Genomic DNA, 17,191 nt, shown 5'->3' on the forward strand with positions numbered 1-17,191 from the left:
TTTAGTAACTACTAGCACTTGGGACATCCAACCCTTCAACCAGCAATCTAAGTTTTTCCAGATCTCCTCCAAGCTTTTCCAGATTTCTTTTAACTTTTTTTAACTTAACTTTTAAGGGTTCAAGGGCAGGTTGGATAGGTGTCCCTGCCCATGGCAGGGGCCTTGGAACTAGATGAACTTTAAAGGTCCCTTCCAACTCAAACTATTCCATGCTGCTATGGTTCTAACTGAAGCAGAGTTTCCAAGAGATGGAAGAGTCATCACAGGCTTTGCTCTAGTGGTACAAGCCCAACAAAAATCGGTAAATTATTTATTCTAAGAATCTGTGTTAATTAAATGCATATTAATTCATTAAATGCATGTTTCTTATTCCTTACTAGAATTAGAGAGCTTCCATTTGCTGCATAGTTTTACTGTATCCATTGGCAATCTCTTGCTTCGTGAATAATCTAATAACTATCAAAAGAGTTTTCCCAGATGCATGAAATGAATTAAGTACATATTACTGTATGAACAGCAGCTTACCTTCAAGCAAGAAATCATGAATATACTTAGTTTTATTAACACAAACATTCCCACAGACTTCAAAGGAAATTTTCATAACACAGAGAACCATATGCATAGCTATTTGCAATTCAAGACAAAAAAAAGAAAATGCAGTTCAAGCTATACACCTGTGTTCATAATTACATCTCCTAAGGCACCAGATAAAAGCTGAAATTAAAAAAAAAAAAATGTGGAAAACAATTCCATTAGCAGAGAAAGAATAGAGGAATTTTTGTCCAGCAAGACAACATAAAGCAACTAGTCTAAATTTTAAAGTAAAATATTTTTTTGCTTTTAATGATACCCAGTGAAATTGAAATATCAGAGTTTGATAATTCACAGGTCTCATACAGATTCTACAAATAAATCTCAGGAAATATGCAAGAAATACTGAATGTTTTTATTTAAAAAGCTTTTTTTTTTTTTTTCTTTCCACTGAGCCTAACAACACAGTTGTATATCTTCCAAAGCTTGATTCATTTCTCTAAAATATTTTAATGCTATTTGTTAGGCAAGCAGATATCAGGATCAGGTACAATAACTGACAGAACACCTTTGATGACAAATTTATCTGCCAAACGAAAACTGTGACTTTTGCAAATGTGAACTCTTACAAGTTTACAGCAGTGACTTCAACTTCTGTAGCTCCAACTTATTTTGTGTTCTGTATTTGTTCCTGCACAGAATCCTGTTTGATACAACATAAAAAGCTGCAGAAAGTTGCTATGTACCATGCTAATTACATAGTAAAAAGATTTCTTAAAGGTGACATACAATCTAAAATTATCCTTGCATTTAAATGGCATGTTTTGAAATGTATTTCTATTAGAAAAAAAAATCTCTTAAAGTGTTGCGATTAGATTGATAATCTTTTTTTCTTTATCAAGCCAAATTCATTTGGAATTACAGTACCTCTCAGGAATAATATAAACTCTATGCGAAGTCTCCTGTGTTCCTACAGTTTCCTGAAGAAAACAAATTAGACCTCTCTGACACTTAGCACTGCAGTTTGGGCAAGACACTCCACCACGGACAACAGATCAGAGGTGCAAGGCAGATCTTTGACAACCAGAGCGATGACGCTGTTTCATTTCCATGGTATGCAAAAGGAAAGATCTAAATTTGCATTCAACGCAGAACTTTTTATTTACTCATATTAATGAATTTCTGCTTTGTGAACTATGATTTAGATGTTTCTTCAGTGTTTTGTTTATATCTGATGGAAACTTAAAACTCCATAGCTCTTCTTAATAGGAACAAACATCATCAAGAAAATAAAACTACATTCAACTTAAAAGCTTATCCTCCTAGATATGTGAAGTGTTTCTTGTAATCCATGTTTATTTCAACTACTGTGCCACTTGAAGACAATCAACTGGGAGACTGAAATTCCCACTGGTTTGAAGGTCAGAACTGAAGAGAGCACATTCAGACACAAAGAGCATCATACTGACAAGGAAACATTAAATACAGTATCTTCTTCTGGGTGGTTAAAACAGGTGATAACAGCTTTCTCTCTTGTGAAGCCAAGCAAGTGGATAGATTTCAATGATCTAAGAATTCACCACAATTAAATGGCAGGCCTCACATTGTTCTACTTTGAAGTATCAGACATTTTTCTTAACACACTTTACTGTCCAACTTGCAGTGCACTGCAAAGATACAAGGACAACTATCCTATTGCACCATCCTTAACCAATATTCAGTTTCATTACTATTTCAGTATTGCCTGTAGTTTTTCTCATCCACATACACACAAATATTTAAATACTCTCAGTAAAAGCATCATTAGAAGCAACATGCCTCATGGCAATGAACAAAAATCTCTTTGCTTCTGCAAAGCCCACAGATTTGGGCCAGAATTTTAAATAAATAAATAATAATAATAAAAATAATAATAACAAAGTAACTCTTCAACAGCCCCTGCCAGAACAGTTTTTAACAGGTTGTGCATCACACAGTTCTTTACACCCTTGGGCAATAGCATACTGCCAACTGATTTATGCAGCCAATGAGCACTTTTGCCCCATCAACAAATCTGCTCTCAGAGGGTTCCACAAATCATCCTACAAAGGTCAGTAATACTATACAGGATATAAAGAATGAAATAAGCAGCAGGACATTTCTAATACCAGAAAGCCACCCCCACACGACTTCTCAAACAAGAAAACTGGATAAACAAACAACAACAAAAGCAGATGTTGAGTGTTTTCTTAATTGTTTGGGGGGGGGCGGTACTTAAAGTATACCAATTCTGATATTTTATTTTTAAATAAAGAAATATTGAGTAAATTCACCAAGCACCAGACATTTCACAGAGTGCTTAAGCATTTTTATCATACCCTTGCTTCAGCTAAGATGGTCAGATACCTGCACTTCTGCAGTTTCATCCTGTGCTGGTAGGACCCTTGCATGCAGCTTCACCAGCAGCAATACTAGTGCTAAGCAGAGGGGGGCGTAAAAAGAAATTAAAAGAAACAGGAGTGACAGCTTAAAGACAGAAGGTAGGTGAGAACAAGAACATGAGAGAGAATGACCAAGATTCATCTAGACTTCTGTATTTTGCAACCTCTTTTGCAGAACCTCCCCTCCCCTTCAGCTCTTTCTAGAGGCTTCTGAATATTTGGCTCACCCAGTTGCCTGTGTCTACTCTGAAAAATCCCTCAAGCAAAACATAGGTCCTTCCTCCCTTTGCCTTCTACTGATAACTGTGGATAGAGGAGGGCAAAATTAGCTCACAAGACACCAGTGTAATACTCTCAGAACCATAAAAATTGGGTACTGCTTTTGGAAAGAATGCTATAACTTCAGAGCATGGCAAGAAAGGGATTTGGTATCAACATTTCTCTTTCTAACTAGAAAAATATTACAGGCATTAAGCAGGGTGACTGAAAGAATGAGGGCAGGAACACTTCTATTGGCACTGATTTTTCTTTTTTTTAAGCTTGAGTTTTGGAGAAAGAATACAAGAAGAGGGCAGAAAGTGAAGACCATCGGAGAAAACAGAGGGTTCAAAGCAGGTATCTCCCCTGGCCCGCTCACAGTTTCTGCAGTGTGATAAGGTGGGACTCATCTCAGAGAGCACTGCAGGAGAAAGCAGTTAGACACCGTCTTTTTCAAGTAAAGCATATCCCAAGGAAAGACTGAAAGAAAGGAAGCATACTGGTTGTCCCAGCATATTTCACAGGTAAGTCAGCCATGGACTGTGATTGTTGTGATGTCTGATACCTTTCTACATCATTTCAGCTGTCTCTACCAACATTACTTCAGGGCTATGTCCCTTTTTTTTTTTTTTTTTTCCAAGTATCTAGAAAACTATAGGTGCAATTCAGTGCTAAATATCATGTAAGACAGGACTCAGGTGAAAGGTGCAATTTTTATATACATACGTATGTATATATATATATGTGGGAATGACTAAATTAATAATATTAGCTGTCCTTGATCTGCCATCACTGGCTGAAGTTTCTTTAGACACACATCGCTTCTGATAAGAAGTATACTCTTCTACAGGATGAAGATTTTATTTATTTTTTAAATATCTACTTTTTGAATATAAATCTGTATTTGAAGATATGTGTCAAAGTATATTCCTGGTTTCTGAGTTCTTAATCTGTATCAAAAAACATGTTAAGTGCCTGAAGACAGCTGAACAGTTTTCAACATGGAAGAGCTGGTGGCTCGGTGGATTTAGCTATCTTTCCCAGTAAATGCTATCATCAGCTTTTTAAGAGTCAGATCAAGTATCTCCCTGAATGGTACTGGACATTAAAAATAAAGCAAAACAAAAAGACAAAGATGGCTTTACTGATTCATGATCTTCTCTTCCTCTCAATGAAACAAATAAGAACAGAAATACTCCACTACTGTTTTAATGGTATTTTACTATGCAATTTTTCTGATGTAATGAACAAGTTGAAATAGATAATGCATTTTTGTAATAAAAGGAATTCAGAAACTTCAAGTGTAACAGAAATCTTCCTTTCAAGGTATGTGACAAAGTTCAATGAGTGCCTCCTTAAATACATGTGAAAAAAACAAAGGCTATATGAAAAGGTACTCAAGAATTTGAACGATACCAGTGAAGAAGTTCTACTGTCAACTAATTAAAAATACAGTGAGAAAAAAATATTTATTTGCAGCTAATGAACTAGAAAGTGGCAGGACCAAGAGGGTTTTGGAAACATTGCAAGAGGAAAAACAGCACAACAAAATAGATTAAGGAAAGCAGCAAATCTGTTTAACAGAACAGAATAAAAAAAGAACTGGGTTTGCTTGTTATGGCACTGCAACAGAGGTACATATACCCTTTGGAAGTGAATTCCGACCCAATACATTTAGCATGCTGCAATTCTACAGCCACCAGAGATACAAATCAGCATGAAAAATGATGTGGATAAGCATCAGTTCCCGAAACACCCAAACACAGGAATGTTGCTTTGCAATTGTATTTTCATGAACAAATAACAGACTGGAAAGCCATGATGGTATCCCCATGGGGGTAATCCCTTTATCCTGAAAAACATTAAGTCTTCCTGAGAGATTTCTCTAAAACTCTGCTGAAACCATAAAAAGGAAAAGATTAAAAACATTTCTCACAATGACACTACCATCCAGAAGAGAAGGATGAACAGGACACTCCTTTTTCATGTTAAGAATAATAAATTGTGAACTTTACTTCTTAAAGGACCGGTAAGCCTTTTGAAAAACACTGACATATTCCAAAATGAAACGACTTTGAAATCAGAGAATACGCATATATAAATATAATATATATAATTATTATATATTATAACTATATTTTTCTATAATAATTATAAGTTAATTATAAATTAAAGTGCTATTAGAACATGGTGTACTTAAAATAAATCCCTCAGGAGAAAAAAAAAATAATAATAAAAAAATAAAAATAGAATACCATAGCTATCAGACATCACTGGTTAAATTCAAGGTGTGCAGCCTAACTAGACTGAACCAATATTGTTTAATGTTTAAAATATCTTGACAAATCCACAGCTCTGTGATGAGGCAAAGCCATTTATATTACTCCATGTTACAAGTTCTGTAATTTCTAATATTTTTATATACAAATAATAATAATAATAAAACAGACTCCTATAGTTAATCAGCAGTGCCCTCTAAGATGTGGGTAAAATGGCTTTCTAAAAGATATAGAATCTCTTCTTCCACGACTTGTCTTTCTTTCATTATGTCTAGTATAGCCTGCAGGTTCGTTATCATGAACCATGAGACAGATAAACCTGTAATATTGTCACATTCAATCTCTGACCAATTAAAAAAAAATCAGAAGTGTTACAAGGTAATCCTTAACATGCAACAAAACCTGTCTTAGGTTTTCAGTCCTTTTTTATTTCTTTGTGGCTACTGGGCCAATTCACAGGGAACATCTGCAAATCTATACCAGGGATTCTCAGCATTACAGTATTGAGAATGGATGATTCCTGCAGACCCAAGAATTACAGGTATCCTTTACCACTACTGCTGGGCCACACAAGTAGCTTAGAAGCTGAAGTAGGGTTTCATCACCTTTCTTAAATTTCTATTCCCATCCATCTTCTAGGAACAGCTGCTTCATAGGGAGAATGAAGACAGGCTAGAAGAAAAATTATTTTTTGCCGTACTCAGGTCTTGCTTTCTATACCCCAGCTTTTTGCCAGAGTTTCACAGACCACTATTGAAACAAGCAGTGAAACAGACACAGATAATCATGTATTAAAATGGAAGAACACCAAATTTATAATCTACTCAGAGCAAACATACAGAAAGACTGCATGTACACAAACATTATCACAGAATCACAGAATCATCTAGGTTGGAAGAGGCCTCCAAGATCACCTAGTCCAACCTCTGACCTAACACTAACCTCCAATGAACCATATCACTAAGCACTACATCTAAACTTCTTTTAAAGACCTCCAGGGATGGTGACTCCACCACCTCCCTGGGCAGCCCATTCCAATGCCTAACAACCCTTTCGGTAAAGAAGTTCTTCCTAAGATCCAACCTAAAATTCTCCTGGCGCAACTTTAGCCCATTCCCCCTCGTCCTGTCACCAGGCACGTGGGAGAACAGGCCAACCCCCACCTCGCTACAGCCTCCTTTAAGATATCTGTAAAGAGCAATAAGGTCGCCCCTGAGCCTCCTTTTCTCCAGGCTGAACAAGCCCAGCTCCCTCAGCCGCTCCTCGTAGGACTTCTTCTCCAGGCCCCTCACCAGCTTCGTCGCCCTTCTCTGGACATAGGATAAGTCATTTGAGTCATAGCAACTCAAAAGCAGAAAAACAGAAAATGCAACTCCAAGGCTGAATTTACACAAGCTGTGTTGTGAACAGATTACATAGTTTTCTGGAATGCAGGAAAAAAAATAACATATACATATATATATACATACATACACCCATATATATTATTTAAACAGAGAGATGAGAAATAATGAGAAAAACACAAATGAAATGCTTATTTAAAAAAGAAGCATAGCTCTACAAATGTTAGCAAAGCAGAGTAGAGTAATTCAGGAGGTTTCAGGAGATTTAGAGTATTTTTAGGAGATTTAATGTTCTATCTCAATTGCTTCTAAAGCAGAAGAAAACTACATGATCATAATTTTTACACCGTGAGCACAGTAACTCAGAGTAGGAATTACCTCCCATAAATTGAAGTACTTACAGTATAATTACTTGTGTCTGATCTATCCGCTACAGATTAAAATGGGGTCATGTGAATGACACCCACAAAGATAACTGCTACTTTACACTATGATATGCTTATTTTGTATTTAATTTCTATTTCATGCAAGTTCCACTAGAATGTACCCTAAGCACAACAAATGAGTACTGCTGGAAGTATTTTGAAATATTTGAGAAAATATTTCAGACTCTAGACATTAGATAGGCTAAAAATAAAAACACTAGCTTCTTGAAATCTTAACACCAAATTCAGTAAAAACAGGACTTTTCTCCTTCTGTGGATGTATGTGTCAAGTATTTTTCAGGGTACCATGATACAATAATCACCTCACTACACTTCTGAAAAAAAAAGTGTAGCTTCCTTTAAATGCTTCTTAACTGTGATATATACACTTTTCTGCACAATGTTTTTCATTAGTTTACCTAAGTCAAATAAAGAACAAAACGTGCTAACCTGACCCAACTACTGCTTTAATCAGGTTAGCTTACAGATAAATGAATTGGGTTAAACTGGTACAAGATCTCAGAAAAGGAACAAAAGCATGAACAAAGAAATGAAACTAATGATTTCAGCTCACGAACTAATGTTAAGATCAAAGAAATTCCATGGCTATTTTTCTCTTGTAAAGTTGACAGTGTCAACTCAGTTTTATATTTCACCAGGAAGAACTGGTTGCCTAGAAAGATGAGTAGAAACAAATACTTGGTCATTTCTACTTCATCAGTACCAATTGGTATTTCTGGTCCAGATCCTAAGCTTGTGGTACCATTTCCTAGTTCTGTCCTAAGTGCAGAGGATAAGGTCCTACACTCATACACCTACACAGATTTATATTGGCAGAAATCACAGTAAGCTGTAAATACTGTAAATGTCTGCCTCAACTTAATTTCAAAATCTTAGCACTGCGCATTTTCACTATGGTACCGTACTTTCAGTTGGACTGAATTACAGGTTCCACTTCATGTGAACAGTTTGAAATTTCATGGTTTTGAATGTTAAAATGAAATACAACAGTCTGGATAGCAATCTTTTAGCATAGCATAGAAAAACTTACATGTAAATGAGCCCACAGACGTCACCCGAGCTATTTCAATTCATTTTGACTGAGAATCTGGCTTTCATTCTTGGTTTTCGGGATGCTCTCAAGTTACCAATGTTAATTTTAGAGTGACAATAGTCAAAAACTTGAAGCTATGTTCTTATAGGACTAAATACCATCCAAAACAGAACAAATATGTAATTATTACTTTTATCTCTAAAAATCTCTCAACAATAGTGTTTGATTCAAAAAAAAAAAAAAAAAAAAAATACATTACACATTTTCAGCATAAATTCCTGAGACTGACTAAATATCCCTCCAAGGGAAACTACACTGCAAACAATGTCTAGGAATGAAGAAAAATGTCTCCCTTAGTGAAATATTAAAAATCCAAGTTAGAGAAATTTCTACAAAATATTGTAGAATATGTAAATTCATATGAATCTGCTGTAGATTCATACAAGGCTTGAATCATACAAGAAAAAAGGCTTGAATCAAGTAGTTTCAAAACCCTTTCTATATTCCTGCTATGTTGTTTCCTGGTATGTTGTTTTTATTATTGTGAGGTATTAGATCTGTGACTCCCCCTGTCTTTTAGATTACCATTTCTTACACATTCAGTAGCCTGTACCTTTTGTGGTAAGCCTTCATGAGCATAATGCTCACTCCTTTACACCTCAAATTCTCCAAGTAGTAATGTGGCATGTTTTCAGCAGCATTAACTACTCAACCAGTACTGAAGTTAGTCATCTATGTTTGTACACTAACATACAACACAAAATACTCACCCTGGTGGGCATACACAACCTGAAACACATGGAAGGTGTGCTGAGAAAGTGAGGTTTAGCAGCTGATTCTCACAAGTTCTCTCTCTGCTGAGTTCAGCATCAACTTGTGGATTACTACAGTTAATATAAATCTGTCCAACTGGGCAGCTGTGTGCTGCAGGAAAAAAAAAAAAAAAAAAAAAGACAAACACATTAGTCTTCACACCTGAAATTCTGAAATTTCATATCCAATACAGGTATGAGATAAATTATTTACACAGATAACTTTATTGCATGATTGCTTCTGCGTTGTGCTTAGTATTACGTGCAACAGGAATATCCAAAGCAGTTGTGGGGCATTAAAGGAATTTTGATTTGTTGTGGTTTTATTATTAAGATTTCTTAGGGAGAGGGGTATATTATTGCTAATCAGCACGACCACCACAATTGTGTGGGGGAAGAAATTTCAACTAATGGCCAAAGACTTGGTAATTCTGGAAATGAAAACAAATAAAAACCTTTCTCACTGAAGCATAAGGACTACCATCACCATAGTCTAGACAATAATATGTAACAACATACAAAATATGCTGTAATAGAAAAAGTATTTGTTACATTCTTTTTATGTATGACTTTTTTTTTTTTTTTTGGTATTTTTTCAGGTTTTGTAGAGGTAAAGAAAATTTTCTGTGAACAGTTACTGACAGCAGTCAGTTCTTAAAACCATATTTTAAGTTCATATACATTGCAAAAAAAAAAAAAAAAAAAAGTTCAGATTTAACAGGATTTCAGACAATTATGCTGCTGCTTGATACCAGACTTGCTTTCAAGGTAAACATATAACTTGTAAATCAGGGGTCTCATCCTGACAATTACTCTTTTGTATATATTGCACAATCTTCTACTGCACATAAAGAGTTTCACAGATATTAACAGATACGTGTTAAGCAGACCTGAAGTAATTTCTCCCTCTACCTCTTCACTCACCAATTATGTTGTTATCACAATTCATTACTCCATCCCTGCAATGGCTGCAATAAAAATACATGAAGATGCAATGAGAGCCAGAAAGATGTGAAGTATTATTGTCTTCTGTATAATAATGAAGCACGCAGTACAAATCAATAAAAAAGGACTACGTGTTTTCACTGAAACTTAGAACCAAGAAGAAAGTATATATTGCATGAGGATAATTAATTATGTTTCAATCTTTTGCTTTCTGTGCAACATAAAATGCAGGACAAGGCCTAAAAATAGCAACAGTCAGATAGTATAACTGTTATTATGAGCAGTTAAAATACTAGGATTGACACAAAAATACCTACAGAAATAAATCACTATACTGCTCCCAAACAGATTGGTGCAATAATAGCAAACCAAGCCCTTTTCATAATGGGATCATCATAATCTAAAAAGAAAATGCAGCAATTAATGGAGAAAAAAAAAATATGTGTATATATATATATAGGTTACAGCAAGGTACCCTGTTCTGGGCATATACTCTTACATGAATATTCATTATACTGTTGTAACCATTCAATATTTTTTCTTTACCAGCAGCTTAGAACTCTGCTGGAAAGCAAGCTATTAGCTTATGTGAAAATGTTGACAATAACAACAGTTGTACATACCCACACGTAAAACCCCAGTGCTGAATATAGTACAATCACAAGCTATTGAGACTGCAACAATTTTTTGTACTGAACTGGGCTGACTTCTCTCAAAGAGGAAACTGAATTGCACTTGTTAATTTTTATACACATGTTGTCCCAAACTAATCTTGATTCTGTAATGTGATAGGAATCTAGAGTAGCAAGCTACTGTGATTTTCTTACCAGAACTAACTAGAACCATCTGTTCATAATCAGAAACTAAAACAACCCCAACAATCCTATGCTAATGAAAATTACAAATGGAAAAAGGAAGTGCATTATGAAGCTTATAATAACATAACATCTTTTACATTGCAATATATCGCACAGATGAGAACAGACAAGTTTTCCCTACATGATATGCTACAGCAAAGAGAACAAGTCAACTACAGAAAAATCAAGCCTTCTGATAAGATATTGTATGCAAGGAAGTACTAAATGACATAATACGGCCTACTCTGATTACAGCCAAACTAGTTTTTAGTTATACAAAATGGTAGCAAGTCTGATAGCAACTACCAAGGAAAAACACAGTAGTAGTGCCCTCAGTTCAGGACTTATGCTTCACTAGAAGAGGACCTGAGCCAACCAACTTCAACACCATTCTTCCTTTTTTTCTTTTTCCCCCCCAATAGTGAAGATGCTTCCAGTACACCTGCTGCTAGTCAGCTAACAAATCCTAAATTAGATTCTGCATGTGCTACAGACACTCTGTTGTTACATCCAGGATTGTGTGCACACTACAAAGAATTGCAGGTAAAGTGTTCTAGCTCAAGGACTTGGATGTAACTCAGCCAAAAGACAAAGCAGTACCAAAGGGACCAACAGGGAGGCAACACAACTGTTGGCATGTCAGCATCTCAGTCAAAATGTTTATAAAACAACTGGTTGAAAACAGATGAACAGAAAGGCTACACCATAGACAAACAGAAGAGGAAATCACATTTTTAAAGTGGAAGTTCCAGAGCAGAGGCACTTAGAAGAAAAATAAAGATCATAATTGTTTCTAACAAAATCACTATGTTTGAAAGCTTTCTTCTCAACGAGCCTATAAACATAAGCTGCCAAATACTAATATAACTCCACTGAAATCAATGCAAAGATATTTTTTTTTGGCAGTCATTTCTTAAAAAAAAACATTTATGGACAATCACATGATCAGTGTGCACTCAGACAAATATTCACCACAGCATAATTAATTAGCATAATTAAACCTCAGAAAGTGCTGGAGTTTTCTATGTCTCTTCATGTTAGCATGGATGTACATAATAGCAGTAGGTTTTCTTTCTACTCTGCACTTCAGTGTATTGGACCGTAAGCACAGCAACCTGAAAACAAAAGTCCTCAAGAAGTTCTGTCCAAAACAGTTATCTTACCATTTGCCCAAAGATGTGATAACATTATCTCCAGGGGGATAGTCAATTCCTTGAAAATAACAAGGACATTCATTTCTGGAGTAGAAGAAAAAAAAAAAAAAAAAAACAACTGTAGTGATTACCTCATAAATTGAAAGTAGAAAATTCCCCTTGACTTAATAATTGCTATTCAAATTGATTTATATTTTTTTTTAGCTGCAATAAATTGACCTAGATAACTACCAATATATACTGCCATATATCTCATAGCATATCAATTAATAACAAAGCAGAACCTCCCCTTATCAACGGGCATCTTTGTATTTCTAACATACAGAGAGAGGTAGTATGTAACAATTAGGTTTGGTGACATTGGATGAGTTTCAGTACTACAACAGAACTATTTTTGATCAACATAAAGGTTCTATGCAATTCTAAGATCCTGCCAATTTTGCAAATGCACAGCATCTACAGGTTACACATTTATTAAACGCAGTGGTGTGAAATAGCGACTGTGACTATCAGAATTGCAACTTCACCTACCTCTCTACACATCTTTCAGTCTTGGAATTCAAGTACATTCCAGAGGGACAAGCACAGCCTTCAACACAATCACTGCTGCATGTCTCTGGCACAGACAGTGCTTGGCAGGTTCTGCCACAGGTAGATACACAAGTACTGTACTCCTTTGTAACTTCACATGAAAGAGCTGTCCAAATGAAACAACGCTCTCAAATTACTGTGCAAGAGACTCAAGTACCTCCCAACAGTTTTCTGATAAACATCTCTGCTCTTTCATTCCCAATTACATTAAATTCCACTAACATTGCTATCTTGGCACCATGCTGTGTAAACTAAACAGATGTAAATCCACAGTAATAACAAGTCCAATGAAGTCTATGCAGTTAATCCAGATTTATACTGGGGAAACTGGACGATTCGAGGTTTTTGTCTCTGACTCTGCAAATGTATAGTTCTCATGCATGGGCTTTGGAAAACTCACATCTTAAAGGGAACATTACAAGCAATGAATAAAACGTGCACTTTGCAGCTGTTGCACAGTACCATCATAAGTTTTCTTATCTATCCTATAAAGCCCTGCTTAAAATAAATTCAAGAGCTTGAAATATTAGTAAGAAAACATTTTAAACCCTATAAGCTTGACTTTTTACATATATTCTTATATTTACTTTTTTAAAAAAGCAAAAGAAAACTAAAAGTTTTGAAACAGATTCATTTAGTAACAGTAGACACAGCCATTCATGCCACAATGAACTCAAACAAGCTGTTGGTTTTTTTTTGTTTGTTTGTTTGGTTGGTTTTTGTAGTTGTTGTCATTTTGTTTTGTTTTACTCCCCCAGATATATAAACAGATAAGCCAGCTTGGATGAACTTCCCAACATCCTCTTTATCAAGCATTATAACATGGATAATTACACAATGTGATGATAATTATCAGATGTCAAATTGCTAAATGTTCTTTAGAAAAGATTTTTAGCCTTGCTTTTGGATCCAAGCCTACCAACACATCAGGGGGTTCAGTTAAGGGCTGCTTTATAGGGTCCTTAATTTTATAATTTTTAAAAATGCGTAACAGCAGTACATCTCCTGTCAACATCTTTTGCATCACTAAAAAAGTTCATATAAACTGAAAAATAATATTATCTACTCCTCTACTGGTTATTCATTACAAAGCAGATAACAGAAGTCAGCTTTGGCTATCTCCATGCAATCTGTAGTCCTCCATTCATCTTCATTTAAAAATCAGCAATTCTCTACGTGCATTTTCAGCACTTTATACTCATTTTAGTTTCACAGACAATGAGAAAATAACCTCTTGGAGAATGTCAGAAAGAATGGAAATTGAAAACAATACAGAGAGAATTGCTATATACGCCAATATAGTTTTTCATCTCTGTCAAGGGTTCATTTAAAGAATTAGATAAAACCTAGCATCTACAAAAAACAGAACAAATGTATTTACGCAGCTAGTGAATAATAGCAATGTGGGTAGGAAAAGACATTCAAAGACATATTTCTTCACAAGAAAAAGAGCCTTATCCTACTGTGATAGAATTATCTTATCTTATCTTACTGTGATAGAATGACAATCAGAAGATAACATTGAATTAAAATCAGCTTTGAAATGAGAGAAGTGGATTAATTCTAAAGTCTCCAAAAATAATTATTAAGAGTGCAAATGAAAAGCAACTCACCACAGTCTGGGACACCTCTTCTGAAATCTATTATAACTCCAAATCTTTGGCAATGATGAGCATAATGGGCCAGAGCAGAGCAAAAACAATTCTGTCCACATTTGCACGTGTCTCTTCTGCACTGCTCAAAATAGGGAATGGGACTCAAATAGGGGTAGCATGGAGCAAAAAGTTCTTTCGTAAGGATGCTACAAGCCTCCGCTGCATAAGAAGCTACACAAATAACAGATTAAACACTTTCAGTGGGGGAGTTTAAAAAGACTTGGAAGAGAAAGTGTTTTCTATGCAATGCAATTGTTATTAATTATGTTAATAGTTATCTAACTAGTCATGTTAATAGTTATCTAATATTGCCATATATATATTGCTACCTTTCATATCAATACAACTATACAACAGGACAGAAAAAGTTAGCTGCTCATAGATTTGAGTTTGTTCTTGGAATGATTTTAAGCTATCTGGACAACTTACAATATGCAGACAGTGCCTAGGTACAGACTCCTATCTTTAAACTGACTAAATGATGAGGGTTAGGCACAAGATGCCAGATACTAACTACTGTATTTCATAAACACACAAGAAAAGATATTTCTCGTTTCAGTAATTCCCAGTAACTACTTCAAGTATGTCAACATTTTAAAGAATAATCTGTTGTTACCCATTGTTTCACATTGGCTAAGGCTGCAACCACTTTCACTTGTTACAACTCCAAACACTCATCTTAGTCTTTTAATTCTGAATGCATTTCATGCTTGTGCAAGAGTGGTCAGGATAATCAAAATGATACATTAACGTACCCAGAAAAATAAAAATAGACACTTTCCACAATAAAAGGGAAATGAATAAACTGGGACCTCAAAATTTCCTTTCCAGAACTTCTGACTTCCTATACTGACCACTGTTTTTTCTATGCTAGTGTCCAAACCATTAAGAATGCAGTTTCTTAGCACTGCACATTGTATAAATACTCAGAAGATTGGGTGATTTCCTAGCAGGAATTATGATGATTTCCTACCACAGCTGAAGTTACAGTTAAAACTGTAATGACCATTTTACCCCTGTATCTTGTCTAGAAGCCTGTACAGTCCAAGATGACAAGTGGTAGTAATTCTGAGAGGAATATAACTGATGATCTACCAAGTTCATCATTATTAATGAATGTCTTTAATGGCTAGATATGGTTTTTATTGCATCAGCCACTATATCATGTTTCCCCAGTCAAACCCTTTCAGCCAAATGTAAAGGCTGGCAGAGCATAAATATTGTTCTATTACTTTTTCTCCTCCATAGCACACAACTGGAGTGTTCCATTTTCTCAGTATTTTGAAAAATGAGTACTGTAATACTTTTGAGTCTCCATCCTAACTAACAGCATCACCAGTACTAGATGTACTACCAACCTTTAATGCCTAGCTTTGCACACTGCAACTGCAAACTAGAAATAAACAGGGTATTTGGAGTGTTTATGCAAGTAGCAGAACATACTTAAACAATGCACTACATAATTTGTTAGGGGATTGAGATAAATAAATGTTACTCCATTTTTCAGCAGGGAGGATTGGTGGTTACTTTTCCCGATCCAAAAAGGAAGCCCAGCACAGATGTAATAAGTAGAAATGCATTTGTCAACAATATTTGACCATCACTGCCCACCTGCCTGTAGATGAATATCACATGGATCCATTTGTGAGCTATCGTGCACAAGCGTGCATGCTGATGAAGTTTTCCATGCATTTCCAAACAGCTGCGGAGTGTTTTCAGTTACTCCAACTGGAGATCTTTTACAAAACAGAAGTCAGTCACAAAAGACACAGTGAATTTACAGAATAGTTTCATTTCTACTACCTTCCTCACCAGAGCTGATTGAAGCTCCCCTTCCATTGCACTTTTCCCCAGCGCACCGTCAGCTAATGTTTCAGGGCTCCTCTCTCTCCTTCCAGGCAAAAGCCCAGAAAAGAAAGAGAAGATGCACTTCAGAACCATTAGATATTCTGTATGAAAGGATGGATCAAAACAGACCTAGTTCCATTTTCACAAGAGAGCGAAATGGAACACTGTTGTCCTCAAAGTCTGCACTTTCTTATTCATAATTCTGCCTCCTAAGTGATACCTGATCTATTCTGCTGTCTCCTCTACCTACAATTTCCTGTCTGTTCCTGGTAGCTGACTTCCCAGGTTCTCTACTCCCTGTAAGAAAGAGGAGGAGGTAGAAATCCAAGGGTCCAGAGATATAACTACAAAAGCAATTAGATACCATTAGGCCTGGATAAGCAGAGGTGCAGCAGAAACTGAACACAGAGAGTTTGATCGAAATAACTAAAGGACGGTAATATTGTGTTCAGAGAATGATCAAAACTATGCACTTAAATATGGTGTATCACACACTAGATAAAAGATGCTATAAGACATAAAACCAATAATACTATTGGTGGATGTGTTGCACAAGACAACACTGTCTATGGAAAGTTGTTTTAACTTTAAGAAAATGTTTATATATTTTTTTATTTTTTATTTTTGGATCTATTATGGAAATTTTTGCCATTTTTCTATCAGTTCTGACAACTTCCAACTTTGAGACACTATCTCTCCTGCTTCTTCTGCTTTTATTTTTTCCCCTGTTGTTAACAAAGTATTCTGTCATGCTCTAAATTCACATTCTTCTTCTCCCCCTTCCATTAGTCTGCTTCATCCTCTGGAGGCCAATTTATTTAGTGTCTGCAGGACATGTGCTGCTAGGAAGCTGGGCATAAACTCTAAGATTGATTGCGATGCTCAGGCAGCTCTGACCACCTTTCACTGCATTACAAGTGAGGCTCAGGCAACAGCCAATTCCTGTTGCTGGCCTGCAGGCACAAACAATGGAGGCTCTGTTGGATAGCGCAGATTAGAGCTTGTAGCAGAGAATTGGA

General features: G+C 35.7%; 1 protein-coding gene across 1 annotated transcript in view; it reads right to left on the bottom strand.

Moving 5' to 3' along the window:
* OTOG (otogelin) overlaps nucleotides 1–17,191 on the bottom strand; it is a 105,119-nt gene that overhangs the window by 60,445 nt on the left and 27,483 nt on the right. Inside the window, exons 18-23 of the mRNA XM_068685161.1 lie at nucleotides 15,936–16,060; nucleotides 14,283–14,495; nucleotides 12,610–12,775; nucleotides 12,088–12,162; nucleotides 10,047–10,090; nucleotides 9,081–9,234 (exon numbers count right to left, since the gene is read on the bottom strand). Coding sequence (XP_068541262.1) covers nucleotides 9,081–9,234; nucleotides 10,047–10,090; nucleotides 12,088–12,162; nucleotides 12,610–12,775; nucleotides 14,283–14,495; nucleotides 15,936–16,060 — 777 coding nt within the window. The remainder of the gene's footprint in view (nucleotides 1–9,080; nucleotides 9,235–10,046; nucleotides 10,091–12,087; nucleotides 12,163–12,609; nucleotides 12,776–14,282; nucleotides 14,496–15,935; nucleotides 16,061–17,191) is intronic.

This window comes from Anas acuta, chromosome 5 (assembly GCF_963932015.1).
Source record: "Anas acuta chromosome 5, bAnaAcu1.1, whole genome shotgun sequence".
Classification (NCBI taxonomy): Eukaryota; Metazoa; Chordata; class Aves; order Anseriformes; family Anatidae; genus Anas; species Anas acuta.